The sequence below is a fragment of the Podarcis tiliguerta genome (assembly GCF_965153285.1).
Source record: "Podarcis tiliguerta genome assembly, chromosome: 1".
Classification (NCBI taxonomy): Eukaryota; Metazoa; Chordata; class Lepidosauria; order Squamata; family Lacertidae; genus Podarcis; species Podarcis tiliguerta.
Genome location: NC_139534.1, coordinates 29,212,329 through 29,235,142, shown reverse-complemented (window position 1 = coordinate 29,235,142; position 22,814 = coordinate 29,212,329). Strand labels below are relative to the sequence as shown.

Here is a 22,814-nt window from a genome sequence, read left to right as displayed (position 1 = left end):
AGAGCCAGCCCTGCTATAAAGAACACCTTTGGGAGAGAAAAGGCTGGCTTTCACCAGTAGAAAGCTACAGCTCTGAACAGAGACGTGCGAACTGTCACAACAGGACGTCTGTTCTAGCAAGCCGTCAGCTCAATCCGGTTGTGGAAAGAGTCGAAGTCCAAAGGACATGTCGGGCACTTGTTTGCCTGAAGGGGCAAGTCACCAGTTCCCACCCAGAGGAAGACGGCCTGGAGAGGACCAGCTTGCTTGATTCATCTTCCCAAGGGGGAGCAACCTCAGGGAAGCCATCTGCTGATGGACAGGTGCCTGCTGGCTGGCTGCAAGTTGTCTATCATCAAGCACCCTCTGAAGTCTGACCATTTGAAGAAAGGACTGGACAGGAACAATGGCATTTGCCCCTCATGCCAAGTATTGCCCTTATCTTTCAAAGGCAGAGTTTTATTGGAAGCACAGGGACTTCCATGCACTTTTGTCATACTCTATTAAAGAACAGATACGGCAGCAGTATTTTAAAATGGCATGATGAATCGAGCAGCTAGCCACGTGTTATGTGCACATGGCTAGGCGACAGGTGAAAGTAACCTTTTAATTACTTTGCCAGGCTTCCGTGCAGCGTAGCCATTTATTTTAACTAATGCCATCCTCTTGAAATGTCAGAGTTGTCGAACAGGCGTGCCAGGCCTCCCTTGCCAAGCCCTACACAGCTGCCAAGTTTATGAAATGCTCCTTTGGGAGATGCAGAGACCAGTTAGCCTAAGATTTTTTTTAAGAGCTGTGGGATTTTATCATTGGCTGCTTGCCTGCCTTAAAGAAATCAACCGTTTATTGCATGCTTGCGGGTTTCCATTTTTTTTAAAGTGAGAAGCTGTGAAGCACGGAGATGGGAAGCTCTGAGGAGAGGCGTAAGGGTCTCAGCGCAGAGCGGGGAGATGATTGGACTGAGGCCCATTGCTGGAAGCCGCCACCCTTGCTGTGCGGATGCTTGCATGCCTCCCTCCCTTTCTTCCTGTGGCACAGGCATATTGCGTGAACAGACCTACATGTTGCTTGGGGACCAGGGCTCTTCCTGGCCCTTTTGTCACCAAAGACAAACTTTGCACAAACCGCATATTGTCAGTCGTATGAGTGTGTGGTAGGTCGCCTGGGAAGCGGTGAATTCTGCCGCATTGTTTGCATGCATTGTTACGTCTTTTGTTATTACTATTACGTTCGTATCTCACTTTTCTTCCAAGGATCTCACAACAATCCTGCATTAGGCTTGGAGGGCGTAACTGAACCAAGAGCATCCAATGAGCTTCATGGCTGAGTGGGGATTTCAACCCTGGTCTCCCAGATCTTAGTACAACACTAACAGCTATACCACACTGGCTCTCAGCCAAGTCTTCCACATCTGTTGTTTCCCCCCAGGTGCATTTCAAAAAACTTCCTCTTTCCATAAGCCTTATGATGTGGAGATTTTTATCCTATGTACCTGCTTTGGATCTGATCCTTTTTTTTTTTTTTTAAAAAAGAAGATACACAGTGGTACCTTGGGTTAAGTACTTAATTCGTTCCGAGGTCCGTTCTTAACCTAAAGCTGTTCTTAACCTGAAGCACCACTTTAGCTAATGGGGCCTCCTACAGCTGCTGCACCGTCGTAGTGCGATATCTGTTCTCATCCTGAAGCAAAGTTCTTAACCCGAGGTACTATTTCTGGTTAGCAGAGTCTGTAACCTGAAGCATATGTAACCTGAAGCGTCTATAACCTGAGGTACCACTGTATATATTTGCATTGTGGATGATGGTGTGTGCGTATTTTCATAGGAAGTGATAAGTAAACGAAATAAAAATATAATATTTACACCACACCATCAGTTCTATGCAATCTTGTATAATAACTGTAGTTAATTTAATTCCATAATGCATTTTTATGGAATGATTCTATGCATCAGATAGCCATCTAGGATTTTGGAGGAATGCAGTACAGCAGTGCTCATGCCACCACATTCCTCAATGCAAATCCCATTTTACTTCTTAACCAGGGTGTGTCCTTTAGCCTTTAGTGGCTTATAGCTATTATAATTTAAGGCTAGCACATGTTTTAAACCTGCCTCTATTATATATTTGCCTCATGACCCCCTCTCAGTCTCTGGCCTGATATGGACTTGTGTGGTCCATGCACACTGTTCGGTGCATTCTGATAACAGAGGACTTTAGGCTCTGAGTTTAAGATAACTAAATGCCTAACCATCTCTCCCCCCGCCAAATCCAAAGCATATCAAATGGATTATTCTCTAGCACTTGTTTAAATTTTAATTGCCTTTTCAAGTAACAAACAAGCTTTGAGCAAAGACTTGCAGATGTTGAAAACTAGGTCATCTTGTTTATACACAGTGTGTGTTTCATACCGTACAACTGATGGTTTGCAATAAATGAATTAGGAAGATTTTTCTAATGTTTAACAAGTGGGGGGGGGGGGACTTTGCAGACCTTTGCTGCACACCAGAAGGTCACCTGTCATCGGGTTTTTTTATGGGTTGTGTAAGCAAACTGTCCACATTTCTTTTGCTGCATATGTTCTTGGATTTATGTTATCTAGCTAGCGAGTGGTTGTAACTGTTTTGTGATATCTGAGTGTGGGAGTCTCAGGATTAAAAAGTCAGACCTTCCAGGCAGTATAATTTAAGGTGCTATCCATTGCTATCTGTAGAATGTAAGTCTATTAATTGGGCTGTGCTTCCCCCACCCCCCAGCATCATGACCATTAACCCAACTAGTTAGTTTGCTAACCGTTCCAGTATCTTAAAAAAGGGGTAAAGAACCCCTGAAACTTAAGTCCAGTCACAAATGACTCTGGGGTTGTGGCACTTATCTCACTTTACTGGCCGAGGGAGCCGGTGTTTGTCTGCAGACAGTTTTTCCGGGTCATGTGGCCAGCATGACTAAGCCCCTTCTGGTGAAACCAGAGCAGCACACGGAAACGCCGTTTACCTTCCCACCAGAGCGGTACCTATTTATCTACTTGCACTTTGATGTGCTTTCGAACTGCTGGGTTGGCAGAAGCTGGGAACGAGCAACAGGAGCTCATCCTGTTGTGGGGATTCAAACCGCCAACCTTCCAATTGGCAAGCCCAAGTTTACACCACAGTCCCAATACACCCATGTCCCTTTTCCAGTATCTAGAGAGAGGTAAAATGCAGCAAAACCAACTAATCAGTTGTTAAATGGGCTATTTACCATCTTGTGCTGGTTTCATATTTATGAGATATTTTAAGCGTTTTAAATGTATTACCATTATGCTGTTTATCCGATTGTAAATCACTTAGAGAGGCAGCCTGAAAGGCAGTTCAGACGTCTTTTAAACAAATAAGCAAAATGTGACATTTGTTGCTGCAAACTTTAGGAAAATTATGCATGCACAGATGGGATTTTAAAGCAAAGAAACCATATTCTTAACTCTGTGCTTCTTGTGGAAACTAACAAAATGGTTTTATTTTATGCTTTTCTCACAAAATCTCTTGAAAGGATTTATTTTGTGGGGAAAAGCACACTCAGGGAATACTTTGATTTCAACTTTGTGTCATTTTTAGAACGGCTCACCTGTTGGGCTGTGCCTCCGGTGGCCTTTATGTCAGCCTTCACCAAGCTGGTGTCTTCCAGATATTTTGGACTGCAACTCAAATCAGCACCAGCTAGCACTGACTAGGGTTGATGGGAGTTGTAGTTCTAGGCATCCGCAGAGCACAAGTTTGGTGAAAGTGTCCTTATGTAACTGAGCTGCCCATCGATGCGGCTTGTCCCAATCTGATGAGGTCTATATAATTTATTGCCAACATGGGACCAGAAGAGAAGGGGAGAGAAGGTTAGCAATGAATAGGTAACCCCTTTTATCACTTTGGTTGCAGGTCCCTCCGCTTACACAGCTGCAACTGAAGTGACTAGTATCAGGCTGAATGAGAAACTCCCCCAATTCTTCACTGAAATAGCTGTGACTACTGAGCAACGGCAGAATAAAACTTGCAAAATGAAATCCAAAGTAGATGGTGTAAGACTGCTTTGGCACAGACAAAACCTAGATGCATCTACCTGTTTGCCATAGCAACTGTATCTTGGGGAAATTGTGGCTCTATCTTTTTGTGAGTCACTCCAGACAGTTCCAGATTCTTTCTGCTGCATCTTTTCCTGTTAGTGGCATGGAAACAGCAGAAAGAGCTACCAAAATATTCCAGCTACAAATAGGCAGGAAAGTTACACAGTCTGATTAGAAAGGTGCTTGTGAGAAACTCAGCCAGGCAAACAGCCAAGACATTGCTCTTTCCAATATTTATATTCCAATATAATTGATTCCATCCCATGAAGTTCTCCTAAGCACTTCCTAAGAGCATGATCTGGTGGCTCTCATGTTAGCACTCACTTAGGGTTCTTTCAGACAAGCTGCTTATTCAGCATTCATCCTGATTCACTTGCACATACCTTATGCGGTGGGTTGACCATATCTGGTCTTTATCGAGCATTTGTTCTTATTTGTTTGTGGAATGGTTATATGACCATGAACTGCTAACCTAGCAGTTCGAAAGCACACCAGTGCAAGTAGATAAACAGCCACCACTGTGGCAGGAAGGTAAAAGGTGTTTCTGTGTGCTCTGGCACTCTCCACAGTCCTCCATGTGCCAGAAGCGGTTTAGTCATGCTGGCCACATGACCCAAAAAGGTGTCTGCAGACAAACACCGGCTCCCTCAGCCTGAAAAGTGAGATGAGCGCCGCAACCCCATAGTCACCTTAGACCGGACTTAACCATCCAGGGGTCCATTACCTTTTTACCTATATGACCATGAGCATCCATCATGATTGGCTTGTGGGCTGTTCACATTTCTTCCTGTGCACATCTGCATTGCTTTCCAAACCACGGAAATATTTTCTTTTTTTAAGTGAATCTATTGAGCTAGGGTAACAGAGCAATTTAATCCATTTTAAATGTGCAAAGTTGGTGTTTGGGCATGTGCTCGAATGTCTTCCTCACCCTTTCCAATCAATACAATATATTTTACATGAGTATGATGGTGCAGAAGATAGCATATGCCTGGGAAAGTAAAGAGGGCTGCAAGATAGCCCACTGGCACAGCAGCCATTTCAGGGACGCAATACTCGATGCTCTGCAGGAGAGATCAGTTGTATTTTGGCCACTCTTGCCTGTCCAGAATTTGTATGTGTGCTTGTGCTGAGCCAAATATGAATTGTTCCAGAAGCTTTGCCAGCTCCATCTTGGCAGTCAAGATAAGCCCAAAATAAGAGGGAGTGGCACGGAAGTGACGGTAGATGGCAGGGATTTCAGGGGGCAATGCCATTCTAACCCATGCCTAAATTCAGAAGGAAGGTTAGCATATATTCAAGTAAAGGGTTTGAAACTTTAAGGCAGGGGAATTAGTATTTTACACCCACCCCCTCCCCAATTTCAATCTCCAACACCAGCATTTAGTGTTCATAGAACCATAGAAATGTAGAGTTGAAAGGGACCATGATTTCATTTAGCTCAACTGCCTGCAATGCAGGATTCTTTTGCTTGAACCCAGATCCCTGAGATTAAGAGTCTCATGCTCTATTGACTGAGCTAGTCCTTGAAGGCTCCATTGCAATAATGATGATAGAAATAAGGTCACACCTAGAGCATCAGGGTCCCATTCAGCCTCTAATTCTAAAGTAACCCACTGTGTCTCCTTGTTATCTTTGTCTCATCTTCTGGGCTGGTCCCATTTAGAAATATGGTTGGGTGGGAATCTTTGGAGTTGATCCTACAAAGACCCTATGGTTAGCTGTTCATGCAGAGTCTTCTGCCACACTAAGTATCTGGAGTAATATTTCTGCCTCGTGGCTTAGTAAGTTTTCATCAGCCCTCCAAATATCGATAGGATCGCTTTGGACAGTGTACATGAGGAATGGGAGTAGATGGTGCTGATGAAATCCCTCCTTCTCTTGTCAACAGAAAGAACTTGTCAATCCATCCAGTTTACTTAGCAAAGTGCACCACACATGTCCACTTTGGATGGGTTTACTAGGAGTTGTATAAAGTTGATGTTGCAGAAGACTGTAGTCCATAGAACAACAAAAGGAAAGGTGGGTGAAGCCTTGTATTATAGCAGCGTGCTGCTTGGTTAGATTCTTTTATATCAGCAGATACCCACAAGGTGGCAGGATTTAGTTGTACATACAGTAATCACCAGCGACTTATGAATGCAGTTGTGGGACTGCCGGAAGCTGGGGTGCCCACTTGGAGATACAGGCGGTCCCACATTTTGTTATTTAGCTCAGCTACTGAGGGCCCAACTAGCTGTGAGGTTAATTGTGGGGGTGCAATTAATCAGCAGCTCACATTTTTGTTGCTGTTATGTTAATAGCAGCGGAAGGGAAGCTTGAGCAGCCTCTGAACTGGGAAAAGCAGGGAGGAGAATGTTGGAAGAATCAGGGCAGAAAACAAAGAACTTTTTTTCACACAATACAGAGTTAAACTGTGGAATTAATTTCTACAAGAGGCAGGGATGGCCACGACCTTGGATGGCTTTATAAGAGGATGAAACAATTTCAGGGCTGCTATGTTCTTCCTTCACTGTGTAGATGACCTACAAGGGTCATAGAAACCAAACCACGCCCACAAGGCACCATGTGTTATTGCTGAGGACAAACTTTTCACAGATTCAGCATGCTTCCAAGCCGAAGGTATTTGTGAGAGGGATTCAAGGGCATGTTGAAAGTTTAGCCTTGCAGATTTAAAACGGATTAAAGCGCTCTGATACCCTAGTACAACAAATCCACTCAATAAAATAAAATAATGCAACCAGCAGTCTTTTTGCTGTTTGGAACAGGATGGGGAAATGCATAGAAAGGGGGGGACGATGGCGACGGCGAATGATTAGCAGGAAGATGTGTAAACACAAGCAAATCAGGATGAATACTCACTGCCATATAACCCATCCTGCAAACAAATGACAACAAATGCTCAGTAAAGATAGGAAGAAGTCTAATCATCACATAAGCTTTGTGCAAGCCAACCAGCATTCTACAAACAGGACATCTGGAGGAAGCCAGCCTAGAAGGAACTGACATACAAATAACAGATACCTATGTAATGGAAGCTAAAGAGAAGCATCATCAAAGGGGTTGTGCAATGCAGAAATACCCCTAGGGTTTTCTGTTCTCTCTTTTCTACTGAATTTTCAAGAAGAGTGCAGCAGTTTTCATGGTTATTTCTCATATCTTCCATTATACCCTGGAAAGGAGCACGTTTCCTTTAAATCTCCACCAGGTCTTGTCACAGTGAAAGAAGCCTGTCTGTAGCATCCACTTGTCTCTATCCCCGCCTGCTTTTAAAATGCTTTTAAATGAACACACCATAAAAGGAATTCATGCAAATGTACTCTGCTGTTCCATTTATTGGCTTTTTCAGATTTGCCTGCCTGAAATTCCTCCCCCTTCTTCTTCTCCTCCCCACCCCCATTTACTTATCCTTTTCCAATTCTCTCCGTTTAATATTTCTTCCCCCTTCAGGTCACATGTTGGATGCAAAATGTATCAGGATCAAAAAGCATGCTCTGAGGAACAGCAAAACAAAGGCATTTTATTCCAGCTTGCCGCCTCCATTGCAGGGACATGCAGGTGGTGATGCCTTGTCACCATGACGACATGCATCCCACAGGGAGGGCTCTCCTAGGATCATACAGAGATCCCGAGGCTGGGATTGGGGGAGAGGGGAGAGCGAGCGAGCAGTTGTGTACAGAAACTGGAGAGACTGCAGCCTGAGGCTAAGGTTTCAATTCCTCCTTCCCCCTCTTTTATTGAAGCACCTTCTTTGCACAAGAATAGAAGAAAGAAGACAAGCTGCAGTTCATTAGTCTGGATTCAGGTATTGCTTCTGATAGTATATATCATAGCTGTCAAGTGTCCCTTATTTGAAGGGACAGTCCCTTATTCCAGCGCCATGTCCCGCTGCTGTCCCTTATTGATAGATGTCCCTTAAATGTCCTTTAAATGATGTCCCTTAAATTTCAAAGGAAGCAGCTCCTCTGCCTCCCTCCCTGCCGGCCAGGGAGGAGGGAGGCTCCAACTGTGTTGCTTGGCTGTGTTGCTCACCCAATAAGAAGTCTAAGAACGACTGGGGGGTGGAGCTTGCATGCCTTGTGTGTGGCTAGTTAATGCAAGCTGAGGGGGGTTTTGAATGCTGGACGCCATTTTGTTGCACGTGTTGCTGCAAACTTTGCAGTGCAAAGCCAGGCCGGGGAGCCATCTTAAGTTGAGGCTGCATAGGCCTTGTGGTGCATGTGATTCAGATTCTATTCAGTTGAACCTCTGGTTACAAAGTTGGTTGGACAGTGTTCTCGAAGCTACCAGCATGAGTTTGACCAGACTGCAGGAGGACAGGAAGACTGGAGTGCCTGGAACAGGTGAGGCTGCAGGTCCCTTATTTTGGCTGCTGGTCCCTTATTTTCAAATCTGTAAGTTGACAGCTATGGTATATATACCAGCAATTATAATGGCTCCAACCAGAACAAATGGTCTCTTGGAATTCTCAATGCTAATTGTAGACAGAGTACAGTGGTACCTCAGGTTACAGACGCTTCAGGTTACAGACTCCGCTAACCCAGAAATAGTATAGGGTTGAGAACTTTGCTTCAGGAGGAGAACAGAAATCGCGCGGCGGCAGTGGGAGGCCCCATTAGGGACATTGCCACTGATAATGGCCAGACTGACCCTCCAAAGGAAATGTTGCGGAATTAATCTTCACCCCAACTTTCCTTTCCAACTACAGTGGTACCTCAGGTTAAGAACAGTTTCAGGTTAAGAACGGACCTCCAGAACGAATTAAGTTCTTAACCCGAGGTACCACTGTAGTTGGAAAGGAAAGTTGGGGTGGAGGGTCAGTCTGGCCATTATCAGTGGCAATCCATAGGAACATAGGAAGCTGCCTTATACTGACTCCGGCCATTAGTCTGCCTAGCTCAGGGTGGCCTGCACCAGCAATGGGGAAACTTTGCCTTCCAGGTGCTGTTGGACTCCAACTCCCATCAGCCTCAATTATTGGCCAGACTGGCTGGGGATGGTGGGAGACTAAGGAGGAGGAAACTGACAGGCACTATGTAAAGCAAGCAGGCTGGTATCGGACTGAGGTTTGGTGGGGCAATTCCACATTTGCAACCACTGGTCCAACCTCTCCTACTGTTCATCAACCACTTCCCTACAGTTTTTAGTGCATTTTCCTAGCTGCAAAAGGTTTCCTTTTTTTTAAAAAAGTGGATTTGTTGAGGCAGACCCCTTAATATGCTTTAATTGCACTGGATGCCATTTCCAGTATGATCTGGAATCCCTCCTGCAAAGTTCTGACAGTCTCGAGGTGACCCATCGTTTGTCAATCAGGTTCAAGAATGAAATCTTTCTTCTGTTGCTGCTTGTTTCCATGGAGTTCCTTTCTGATTCTACCCAAGCAGACAGAGACAAGTTCTGATTCCTGAGAGCGAGTAGCAAAGCCCAGCAAGCTGACAGCCACTATGTACAGAGATGCACCCCAGAAAAAAGTCATCAAGCAGAAAGCTTTCGGTGGCTGTGTTAGGTTCTCAATGCCATCTTTAGAATTTCTTTATGGAATAAAAGCTTCACATGCAGCCCTTGGCATCATATCCTGGTGTATCTATCTGCCTTTTGAGTCCAGGCAGGATCCGAGTTTTCTGTACACATATTATTCACTACGTTGATTCACTACATCTATGACAGCAGAGCTAGATGCAACTGCTTTTGTGAGGATCCAAGTCAAGCCAAGACTTCCCCCCACATCTTGTTTTAAATATAAGCAGTGAGAGAGGTATGATTCAGATGTGGACCATGGCTGAGTTTAGCCCCTGCTGTGCTCCTGATGGAAATTCTCTGCCCTGCAAGCTATGTTTGCCATTCCAGGTTTCCCAAAATGCATTTACTTGCCATCTGTGCAGAAAACCCAAAATCAATACCTCCCTAAGTTACTTGTAGTTGGACAACAAAACAACGCACTGGATATACATTAAAGAAACACTCATTAACCCTGTCTGTGAATACCATGCATAGCTAAACCAGCTATGAACCGAATCCTGTTCTCTGCAATCCACGACACTCCCCAACTGTGCCAACCACTGTTAGAAATGAAAAGCAGCTGGGACTCAGAACACTGATGTCATGGGGACGCACCACTGTGATCTCTGAGGCATGTTTTACTTTTAAAGGTATACAGTGGTACCTTTTAACTACAGACGTGCTTTCGCTAATGGGGCCTCTTGGTGCTGCTGCACCACCGGCACACGATTTCCGTTCTCATCCTGGGGCAAAGTTCTCAACTTGAGGTAACTCTTCCAGGTTTGCAGAGTTTGTAACCTGAAGCATTGGTAACCTGAGGCATTTGTAACTCGAGGTACCACTGTATCCTGCTTCCCCCCCTGTGGAAACCTGCAAGGCAGCTTGCAAGCATGAAATAAAAACCACACCTACACACAGCATCTAATTCTGACTGGCTCACTGTAGGTTAGTGGTTTATGCCAATGCTAGAGCAAAAGGAAACATGGGAATGATAGAAGCAAGAGGCAGAGATGGAGTTTGCACTTCATAGTGTGGGTCCTACATGAGGGATTGGTGACGCTTTAATTATCAGCTTGTCTTGAGGTCCAATATCTGAAGAGGGCTAAGACCAATGCTATTGCCTCTGATGTCCTCCTCCTGTGCAAAATCCACATGACCCTTGTAGTCCCATGGGCTTTTCCTAAGCATTGTATTGTCTGTGCTAGCAACAGAATGGAAAATCTCAGAAGGGTGGTGTATAATATCACTTGATATAAACAGGGTTAGTAGTCCATGAAAGTGACAATTTAACAGAACAGGTGCCAAGGAAAATAAGAGCGCAAGGGCCTTTTGGAGAAATCTGTTTTTATTCTTTACTTATTCACATTTTAATCCCATCCTTTCTCCAGTGAGGTCAGTTCATGTTGATGGTGCTTCCTCCATTTATCTGTGCAACATTCCAGTGTAGTACATGAAATTAAGAGAAAATGACTGGTCTTTGTGGCCACACCAGGACTTCATACTAAGCTCAACACTCTAATCCAGGAATGGGGAATCTCTGTCCCTCTAGATGTTGCTAGACTACAACTCCCATCATCCCTGACGACTGACCACACTGGCTGGGGCTGATGGGAGTTGTTGTCCAACAACATCTTGAGTCACACCCTTGCTCTTAATGCTGTACAACAATGATTCATTCCAGTTCAGTTTGTATTTCAGTTCTGTCCTTGCAAGGGGTACAATACCAGGTCTAGCAAATGGGGTTGCTTCTTTTACATTACCTTCCAGAATGTATATTATGCCCAGTATTTAACACTATATATTGATGTCTCTCTGTGTGAGAGAGATATCTATATATCTCACAGTCATTTATTTTTCCTAGCTTGTGCAAAAGCTATAAAATGTAAAGGTTAATAGAATCAGAATATAAATATTCAGCTTGCATGAATGACAACAAAATTTGCAATCCCGGTTGTAGAATATTTGCTCAGTTTATTTAAGGGCCAAAGTAAGTAGGAGGAGAGTGGGATATGTCCTCTATGCATCTAAAGCAAAATGGGAGCTGAGAAGCTGGGCCATTAAGTTGGCTCTGCTGAGAGACCAACCCTATCAGAATTCCCCTCCTTCAATTGTCTCCTGATCGAGCTCAGAAGATGGAGATAATGGAAGCAGGATCATTCAATCCTTAGTTCCTCTACCCTGTTTTTGGCAAATTCCCCTTCCCCTTTCACCACAGCCCATCCTACCCTTCAAGATAGATTTCTAAAGTGTTTTTTAAGGGGAAAAGGGACAGGAAAGATACCTTCCACCAGCCTCGTAGGGCTTCTTTGAATCAAATGTTCAAATTAGAAATAGCAACTTTGGCTGACTCCTTTTTTTTAAAGTTCCTAACCCCTGCGCGGGTGCATAAAAAACTTAAAATGACATTTTTTTAGACTAAGAAATTACTTAAGTGTTGAGTGTGTGGCATGCCCGCCTGCCTGCTATAAATTGTTCATGATATGTCTTCTCGAATATGCATCAACCCTAAGTCCTGCAGCCAAGATGCATGTGATTGCTTTCTCTCTGGAGAGATGCTAATAGCCTTCAGTTTGCTCTGCTTAGGTTACTGCAGTATAATATTACCTTTTTATTCTGCCCAGGATTGAGATTCCAGGGTATTTTTCCTTATCAGGAAGAAGGAACTATTTAATTTCATGTGATCAAGAGCACTAACACCACATCTGAGCGGCAATATAGATTTTGGTTGCAAGGCGATTTTTGCAGGAATAGATCTGACACGTCAGAATGTGCTCGTTCCATCCCCCACTCAAAAGTGACGTTAACTGGCAAACGTCAAAAATAATGATTTTCAATTGGATCCAGAGTAAAAGGAGATAACGAGGAGCACTGGTTGAAGCTCTACTAAAAAAATAAAAATGTACTGGCTTATTGCCTGCTCCAGCAAGCAGCTGATGCCACTTAACAGTGCAGGGTGCTAGGACTGAAAGCAGGAGCCTTGCAGTGGTACAAGGTTCAAACCTCAGTGCCTTGCCCTCTGAAACCCTTGGGCTTGCCGATCAGAAGGTTGGTGGTTTGAATCCCCACAACGAGGTGAGCTCCCGTTCCTCGGCCCCTGCTCCTACCAACCTAGCAGTTTGAAAGCACACCAGCGCAAGTAGATAAATAGGTACCACTCTGGTGGGAAGGTAAACGGCGTTTCCGTGCACTCTGGTTTCCATCACAGTGTTCCGTTGCTCCAGAAGCGGTTTAGTCATGCTGGCCACATGACCGGGAAAGCTGTCTGTGGGCAAATGCCGGCTCCCTCGGCCTGAAAGCGAGATGAGTGCAGCAACCCCATAGTTGCCTTTGACTGGACTTAACCATCCATGGATCCTTTATATTTACCTTTTTATATCTGCACAAAGCAGGGATTCTGTATTAGGGCACATCTGCCTAGCTGGTACATGCTTTGCATACAAAGAGGACCAGGTTCAATCACCTTTATCTCCAACAATCATCTGACTCAGCACAAAGCAGAATGAAGTGGGCTCTGCCCATCATTCCTCGAGCGCTGATGATTGTTGTAGCCAAAACAGGAACAACATGCTTAATTGGAATGAGTTACAAAGCAGAGCAAGCAACAAAGTCTCCATCATTTTATTTTATGTTTATTTTCGTATTGTGGAGGTCTCAACTGAAAGATACAATGAATGTAAAGTAAACAAAATGACTGTGGAAAAGAAAATTACATGAATCTGAACTTAAACTTATGTACATTATGCTGCCGTTTTTTTATACATTATTTATATATGCTAACTGCATTGTCAACAGGATAAACAGCTTACAGTATTCTCAATACTGTCTTGGTCTACACTGTATTGTAGCCTGTTGAAACTTTAGAAGGCTGAGAGGAAAAAATGGGGGGAAAGCTCATTGATAACTGCCAACTATTGCTCAGTGATAGGAAGAAATGAGGCGATTTCATTCACTTCACTACTTCCTCTAGAAAATGAAAGTGGACCATGGAAGGAGCAAGGTGCAGTGTTAGCGAAGGCAATATTCACATGCACCACTGCCCTCCCAGTTATCTGTAATGGTATAGAATATAAGATATCATCTGCCGAGAGCTTGCAAGCTAGACCTGCTGTGGCACATGTTTGCAGAAATACACTGTGGCCAAACCATTTGCTTGTATGCTCAAATATGTACAACTATAAAATGAGTATTTACATCACAGAGTTAAACTGGCGTTTGTTTTTTGTCTTTGTTTCTAAGATTTAGGCATGAACTATACTGAGAGCAGAGGACTATACAGTACTTTTAAGACAAAGTAATACTTTTAAGACCCTATCCTTTTTTTGCCCATTTCCAGGCCTATTTTTGCACTACTTTACTCCCGAAACCATTTGACCAGTCAACAGGCACCTCTGGCATGGGACACTTTTGTCTGTTCCCTGTTCCTGCTGCACAGATGCTCGGTACTGGGAATTAACCTGTGACGGAAGTGATTGTTCCATGCAGAGACGATCTCACCTTGGGCAAAGGGCTGGATTTAGAGAAATACCTAGGACTGAGATAGTGTGTATGCGTGTGTGTATGCTTGGATTGAGTGATCAGCATAAAAATAATCCATTTGGGATTTTTATTTTTATTTTTATCAACTGCAGGCACAAGAGGATTTGCCTGATCGGTCAACAGAAGGTGTAAAATCGCTTTTTAAAAAAACACCGGAGCCAACCTTGAAATACGGAAGTGGTTTAAAACTCTGCCTGATGACGTCACGTCGGTTCCATGCAGGATCTCTTAAGCGCAGCATGCCTTCATGCAGTTTGCTTCTCTGTCTGCATGTGACAGAGAACCAGAGAGTAGAACACGTGGTCCTGGTAACCCCACCCCTTCCCTCCCGCCGCAACAGAAAACCCGTTTTACAAAAATAGTCACATATAATAGTAAACACCCTGTGAATGTTTTTTGTTTTCAATGATAAACCCACCTACACTGTGTGTGTGTGTGTGTAAAAATATGGCAAATGTGGCAGTTGAAATAGACACAGTGAAAACACTTACCGACCAAGTGTCTTGCAGTATATTAAACACATAGGCTATAGCGTTCTGCACCTCCTGGAACAGCCATTTTGTCTCTGTTCCTGTCTTGTCTCTCTTCCACCCTGCCGGCTGCGAGTAAAGCAGGCTCCTACCCTGTTTTACAGAGTTAGTTTGGTGACGAGGGGTCACTGTCTTGTTATAGGCACTGACCTTTAGAGAGATTTTATCTGTTTATATACATATATAGATATATCTATGTAATATATTTATAAAGTATAAACTGACAGGTTTGGCATAAATCTCCCAAGGGAGTCTCGCTGACAGGATACGTACCCTTTCAAAGGCTGTAAACAAATTTGCACACAAACAGGAACGTAAAAAGTTTGCTTCACTTTTTGCTAGCCCTGGCATCTTTACTTTTATAGTCTCTGTCCGTTTTGCCCTTTTCATATTTCTGTTTGCCTGGCTTGGTAACGCTATCGTAGGAAGGTGGGGAGGTGGTGGAGGAGCTCTCCTCTGTTTTCTCCGGAGGAGTCGAGTTCCTGTTAAATTTATCAGGAATCGTGTCTTTGATGGGAAGGGCAATGCCGTCTTTGCACTTGTCTTTATTATACATAGAGGTCACTTTTTTCACTTTTTGTTTTAAGAGGAAACTCCTGAAAGCCCGCTGGATGATGGTAGCAGACACTTCCTCTTGCTTTCGTTTCAGGGTGGTTGTAATTGGCTCATAGGACACTTTCGAAGGGTTGGCTGCCATGAACCGGTCTTCCATTTGCACTCTGAGCAAATCCATTTCTTCGCTTTCTCCCAAAACACGCTTTGTAAAGGCAAACAAGATGTCAAGGCAGTGAATTCGGTCACCGCTTACCATGGGTAGATCCATCGCAATAAGCTGAACGTGGTTTGGTTTTGCAATGAGAAGAGGCGGCTCCAGAGAAGCTGCAAAATCAAAGAGTTTACAGTACTCTATAAACTGGGTTGCATCCGGATCAAACTTTTCCCAGACCTCATAGAACATCTCAAAGTCGTCCTCGCTCAAAGGCTCAGCACTTTCTTCTGTAGCAACGCTGAAGTTCTCCAAAATCACAGCAATATACATGTTCACTACAACTAAAAATGATATGATAATGTAACTAACAAAGAAGAAGATCCCAACAGAGGGATTGCCGCAGTCTCCTTTCACTGAACTTCCTGGGTGGTCTATCTCAGGGTCACAGTCTGGTGGCCCACTGTTGAGAATGGGAGCTAGCAACCCATCCCAGCCAGCAGAGGTGGTGATTTGAAAGAGACAGAGCATGCTGTTGCCAAAAGTTTCAAAGTTGAACATGTCATCAATGCCCACTTCTCTCTTCACGTAGGCAAAGTTGGACATTCCAAATATAGCGTAGATGAACATGACCAGGAAAAGGAGAAGACCGATGTTGAACAAGGCAGGGAGAGACATCATCAAGGCAAAAAGCAGAGTGCGGATCCCTTTAGCACCCTTGATGAGACGCAGGATGCGGCCTATCCTGGCAAGTCGGATCACTCGGAACAAGGTGGGCGACACAAAGTATTTTTCAATGATTTCTGCTAGGAACATACCTGCAAAGAAAAATATTTAAGGCAACACCAGTTTTATAACCAGATGTTTCATATTGTGTAGGAACATGAATTGGACATTATACTCAAGATTCATGCTATGAGTTGGTTTGCAGGTTGTGCTGAACCATAGTTTGTTTTAAACTACAGTTTATATCCTTCTCACTCCCTACACATCTTCAGACACGCCCCCATGTGGGTGCTCTGCACAACACAAACGAACCACAGTATGGCTTGTTGTGTCATGCAGACCATGATTATGGTACGACAGAAATAAGCCAAGATTTGTTCTTGACATTTTTAACTTACCACTCATGATTTTTTTTATTTAAAAAATTAAACCACTTTGGGGGTTTGCATGACAAGACAAGCTACACTATGCTTTGTTTCTGCTGTGTGTGGCACCCATGGAGGGGGAAGTTATGTAAAGAGTGGGAGACATTTTCACAATTAAACACGATTTAAAACCAACTATGGTTTAGTGTGCTGGGTGAACCAGCTCCATGGGTGAAAGAAATCTAAAGCAAAGGGAGTTCTTTTCTAGGATGCCTTGAATATGACCATATTAGTCACAGGGAAAGAGATGGATGTCAGCATGTGACTGTAATTTAATATGTCCCAGTTGTGCTCATACTGTAAATATTAATGTTTTTCTTAATGCAGATACATAAGACAGAGGTACACAAAACATAACCAGGGAAGTAGGTTATCTTGTAAAACATCTTGAAAACGAGTGTTGTTTTAATTACAATGTGAAAATTGTGGGACAACTATGTGGATGTAATTTAATATACATGAAGATTAACAATGAAGAAAAACAAATATTCTATTTTGTCATTTGTTAATCTTCAGTTATCTTAAGCACATTTTACAACTGTTAATTTGATAGCATCACAAAACGAGTAAGAAATATAACAGAAATTCATTAAAAAATGATTTTTTAAAAACATTCCAAAATGGTTTGGCTGACTTTAGAGTGCTAGTCAGACTGTGGTTAGGACATAAAGGTAAAGGTAAAGGGACACCTGACCATTAGGTCCAGTCGTGACTGACTCTGGGGTTGTGGCGCTCATCTCGCTTTATTAGCTGAGGGAGACGATGTACAGCTTCCAGATCATGTGGCCAGCATGACTAAGCTGCTTCTGACGAACCAGAGCAGCACACGGAAACGCCGTTTACCTTCCCGCCGGAGCGGTACCTATTTATCTACTTGCACTTTGACGTGCTTTCGAACTGCTAGGTTGGCAGGAGCAGGGACCGAGCAACGGGAGCTCACCCCGTTGCGGGGATTTGAACCGCCGACCTTCTGATTGGCAAGTCCGAGGCTCTGTGGTTTAACCACAGTGCCACCCATGTCCCTTGTGGTTAGGACATATGATGAAGCAAATTTGTGTTTTTCTGTAGGATCTACATACATGATAACTTTTGTCTACAAATATCACACTTACCTTCACAGATACCTTCATGAAATATTATACATGTGTAGGAGGAAATGTTCATCATATGGTCATATGTAGCCAGCATATATGTATAGATTTATTTATTTTCTGTTTGTAAGCACAACAGGAAGTCACAGCCAACCATGCCTTCCCACTGCTTTTACATCGAGCAACAGACAGGTGTCCATTCATAATACACAATTATGTGGGTGTGCTATAAGCACTTCTCCAGGTTGAGAAGGGGAAAAAACAACAACCACAATATGTGAAATGGCTTGTCAGGCTACGCCTTCATGGAAAGAAATGGTTCTTACCTACAATGGAGAGAATGACAACTACGAAATCAAAGATGTTCCATCCGATGGTGAAGTAATGATGACGGAGTGAAATCAGTTTGAGTACACATTCGCCAGTGAAAAGCACAATGAACACTAGATTAATCCTAGATAAAATGGTTTCCATTTCTTTACTTTGGTCATCTGTTTCCACCATCATGGTGACCATGTTAAGGCAGATAAGAATCATGATGCTGATGTCAAAGGCTTGTTTTGTTACAAAATCAAAGACCATGCCTTGGAATTTGTTCTGTTAAAAATAAAAACAGAAAAACAGAAAATGGGAATAATGTGAAAATAACTCTCTTTACAAACATATCTCTATCAATCTATCTATTTATCATCTATCTATCTATCTATCTATCTATCTATCTATCATCTATCTATCTATCATCTATATCTATCATCTATCTATATCTTGCCCTCTTCTTTTGAAGGATCAGGCTATTAAATCTGCTTCCTAGCACCTTAGCTTTTTGAGAAGTAATTGCTAGAGCTCTTGCTTCTTTTAACATTATTGGGAGGCAACCAGAAAAGCAATCAACAACCTCAATTTCATCTGAGCTGCCCTGTGGTGAACCAAAATATTAAGGCCACTGCTACCTAAAGTTTCGTATATTTAAACTGGCCAGCATAAACTACAATAATTTCACCCTATATTACTTGAAAATGTAAGAGGTGGGGAAAACATGATTAGGGTATAATTGAGAATGAAAGCAGAGAGCAGGTAGCAAATTGTTGCCACTGCCTCTACACCATTGTGGAAGCTCTTTCATCTGCCATACAAGAAGCATCACCTATTGGTTACTTCAGAGAGTTTGTGAAGACAATTTTTTTTGGCTCAGACTTTCCCTGACCCATAAGATGGGACCTGGTGATTTCATAATCCCTTTTTTTACCTGGGCCTACTGTTGTTTACCTGGGCCTATTATTACTATTATTTCTTCCAATCTTTCATCATAAGGTCCTAGGGCAGGTTACAACAATTTACAATATTAATACCATTGCCATGTAGCTCAGTTGGTGACAACATGGGGCTGATAACACCAAGGTTGCAAGTTTGATCCCCTATGGGACAGCTGCATAGTCCTGCATTGCAGAGGGTTGGACTATAATTCTGTGAGTCTATGAGTCTAACAGTCTAAAACAAACCAGTCACAAAAATAAACTGTAAACAAACTTCTCAGGTATTGAAGCCTAGGGTAAAGAAGTTTATAGTTTTATTTTTTCATGTTATTTTTGCGTACTGCTTAGGTTTATTTTTTTAAATGGCTTATATAGACTTTCCATAGACAGTGCTGAATCTTCAAATATATGAAGTAGAAAGAAATCCTTACCCCTGGTCTAGGTATAGGTTTTTGTGGCTTTTTAGACCCTAATTTCTTCATGGCATTATAATATTTCTTCTGTTCTTCCGTCATAAAGATGTCCTGGCCTCCAAAGTAAAGAAATGAAATGAAAACAAATCATGTTACAAAACACGTCCGCAGATTAACTTATGCTCTGATTAACTGAGCGCATTTTAAAACATTGGTTAAAATACCACGTAAGTTCCAGCTTATACTAGAGGCCAATGAGAGCCTTCACGGGCCAATGCGTATTACTCTCATATTACACCATATTGATAGCCTACCAAGCTATTTCATGGGCCCAGTTCAAAGTGCTGGTTTCGGCCTTTATGGTAAGGTTACCAGACATCCCCGTTTCCCAGGGACAGTACCCGGATTTACAAATCACTCCCCTGACAAAATCCATCTATTTAGTAGGAAGTTGAAAAGTGTCCCCGGATTCATTGAAAAAAATCTGGTAACCTTACTTTATGGTCCTAAATGGAAATCATGAACATCAACGCGACCCACAAGTACGCATCCACTTAAATGAACAGCAGGGGGTCATTCTCCCTAACACCTTGTTATCTGAGGTATCATGGGCAGGTAGTCAGTATGGGTCCTGGACCAAATTTGTGCAAGAAGCCTATTTGGTTCCATCGTTGCTGTCTTTTCGTCACACTGTAAATTATGCTTTTTCTTAGCATAATCAAGGGGTGGGTAGGACTTGGAAGATGATTAATTGTGCATTCATTTTGCCTCTTTTCTGGCTTTGCTGCTGTGCTGTAATGTTTTTAGCGTTTTCAATGTTTCATTTAGACTTGATTGCTGTCTAGGGGCCTTTATAACGACAGAAAAGCGGAATATATATTCCCCCCAACCCCCCAAGTTACACATTACAAGTTAACACTCTCAGGGTCTTGAAGTGATATCATACTTTTTTATTTTATTTTTTTACCTCAAGTTCATAGTGGTGGAGCAGAAAAGTCAGCTTCTAAAGTGAGCATTTTAAATAAATGAAAAACTGTCTATTCTTTTAATGTTCTAAGACGATTACTTCACACCAGGCAGGACCTAGGTTTGGCGATTAAAAAACCCACACCAAATATTTATAGCACAGTGGTACCTCGGTTTTCGAACATCTCGAAAGTTGAACATTTTGGTTTTTGAACGCTGAAAACCTGGAAGCAAATGCTTCAGTTTTCGAACACGCCTTGGAAGTCGAACATGCCATGTGGCTTCCGCTGAGTGCACGATCCGGAGGCCTAGCTGTCGGCTATTGAGTCCTCAATTTTTGAACATTTCGGAACTCGAATGGTCTTCCATGGTATTACGTTCAAAAACCGAGGTACTACTGTAGCTTTATTTCCAGAGAATAGAGAAAACCCCTTAAATACTTATCTTCTTTTTTTGTTGATTGAAGTTATCTATGATGACACCAATGAAAAGGTTTAAAGTAAAAAATGATCCAAAGATGATGAAGATAACAAAATAAAGATACATGTAGAGGTTGTCCTCATAATACGGCTGATCTTCTACCTACAATCCAACAAGAAATTGCAGGATCTCAACATAGACACACGAAGCACCCATTTTCTTCAAAGCACACAAATTCAATGAAAAGAAGAAGAAGAAGAAGAAACAGCCTAGCATGTGTATCTATCTGTATGCAACTACTGTGTTATAAACAATGAGCCCAAAATTTGAGTGGTTTTTTTAGTTCCTTAGGTCAGCAGACGTATGGGCTTGTCATCTGTACGTCACAGAAAAACCAACAATATTTTGACTGCAGGGATTGTCAAGCAGACTCCCACGAGTTACCAACAGAATTAGTGCTTACATGTATGATGGAATGTATACTGATACTTACATCTCTTGAATCAACAGCTGCATACATAATATCCATCCATCCTTTAAAAGTAGCCTGCAGATAAAATGCAAACATTAAGCACAGTTGTAAACATACAGGCATGTATGCAGGGAATGTTGATGTCAAAATTTGGCGGAGGAGTTGTATCAACACCGCCTGTGGCGCAATGGGTCAGTGCGTCTGGATGTTAACCAGGTTATTGGTTCGAGCCCACCCAGGGATGGCAGAACCTCGAAGCCTGATCCTATGCAGTGGTATTTTATGCAGGGAGTATAGGGTAGGAAAACTAAACTACTTACAACTTGAAGCAGAGCGAGGTAACCAGCTCCAACATTGTCAAAATTTACTTTCACATTTTTCCACCGGGCAGGCTGATTGTCGTTGATGAGCTCTTCACACTGAGTTTTATTGTCAACCTCGCTAATATTAAACATTTCACCTGTCGTGGTGTTAACACAGTGGTAGAACTTGCCAGCAAACAGGTTTACGCCCATGATGCTGAAGATCAGCCAGAATATGAGGCAAACCAAGAGCACATTCATGATGGAAGGGATTGCGCCAACCAGAGCGTTGACAACGACCTATCATGAAAATTGGACAGAAAAGAAAAGAAAAAGAAAATTCCGATTTATCTTTTACAGCTGAAGAATATAGCTTCCAAATTTCGACTTGTGCCTTTACAATTTTGACACTTAGGCTGTTTTAAATACGCATACACATATATGTGGGAGGGGGTTGATGCATGTTAATAGAAAATCCCGTTGTTAATGGTACAGTGCAAAAGAAACAAGACAAAGAAGCAGGAACTAAACTCTACAGGGAAAGCAAGTAAGTGCAAAAAGTAAAAGAAAACCTGATAGTGGCAAGATGGAATCGTAACATTTGTGTGCACTAGGCAGGAAAAAAGAGAGAGAGAAAAGTTAAATATCAAGAATATAAATCAAAGACCGATAACTGTGCAACAGACTAGGCCTTCAAACAGGGAATGGCTGAGATGCTGAAGCAAACGAAAGCCATGAAGCAACTGCCTGGGTTTTAAGATGTCTTGTAAAGCAACAAGACTTTCTCCACTAAGCATTCAGTCTTCAACCCTAATTCTTTAATAAGCCTTTTAAATTTGCAGAGCTTTGTGGAAGGAGAAATGCATATTCATGTTACATATAGCCAAATAAATTCAAGACTAATTTATGAAATACCTACACTTCTCTTTAGGAAAACTATGTGCATTGATTTGACTTTGCTCTAAAATGAAGATACGACTTCTGAAGCAGCCTGAGCTTTTGTTGGCAAATGCACATTTCATTGGATGTTAATATTAAGTGCAGAATCCAATTCATGCCCTTGTGTTCACAGGAGGTATTTTGATTCAGCAGAGGTGTCTGCTAACAGAAGAGAAGAGGGGGCATTTTTTTTTTTTTTTTTGCATATTCCCCTTCACCACTGCAGTCCTCAGTGCCCCCCCCCCCCCCCGTTGGAAAGTGCAGAGGGAATTTGCAAAAACCACCTTCTCTTCCTTTTCCATTAGTGGATGCTGAATCAAAAGCCCTTCCGTGAGCACGAACATGTTTTGGAATTAAACTAGATATCAAGATGTTTTGCATAAAAAACGGAGGAAATGTAAGGGTTTATTGCAAGATAGGTGAAGCCTTGATACATGCTATACATGCAAGGATTGTCTTGGGGACAT

At 42.6% G+C, this 22,814-nt stretch overlaps 1 protein-coding gene across 2 annotated transcripts in view; it reads right to left on the bottom strand.

Annotated features, from left to right (window-relative positions):
• Positions 1-13,170: 13,170 nt before the first annotated feature.
• The window catches only part of LOC310660348 (sodium channel protein type 2 subunit alpha-like), a 70,342-nt gene continuing 60,698 nt past the window's right edge, over positions 13,171-22,814 (bottom strand). For both annotated transcript variants that reach the window (XM_083404907.1, XM_083404908.1), the window contains exons 23-28: positions 21,427-21,708; positions 21,128-21,181; positions 20,659-20,796; positions 19,267-19,371; positions 17,909-18,179; positions 13,171-16,158 (exon numbers count right to left, since the gene is read on the bottom strand). In XM_083404907.1, the coding sequence (XP_083261033.1) occupies positions 14,963-16,158; positions 17,909-18,179; positions 19,267-19,371; positions 20,659-20,796; positions 21,128-21,181; positions 21,427-21,708 (2,046 nt within the window). In that variant the 3' untranslated portion in view covers positions 13,171-14,962. The remainder of the gene's footprint in view (positions 16,159-17,908; positions 18,180-19,266; positions 19,372-20,658; positions 20,797-21,127; positions 21,182-21,426; positions 21,709-22,814) is intronic.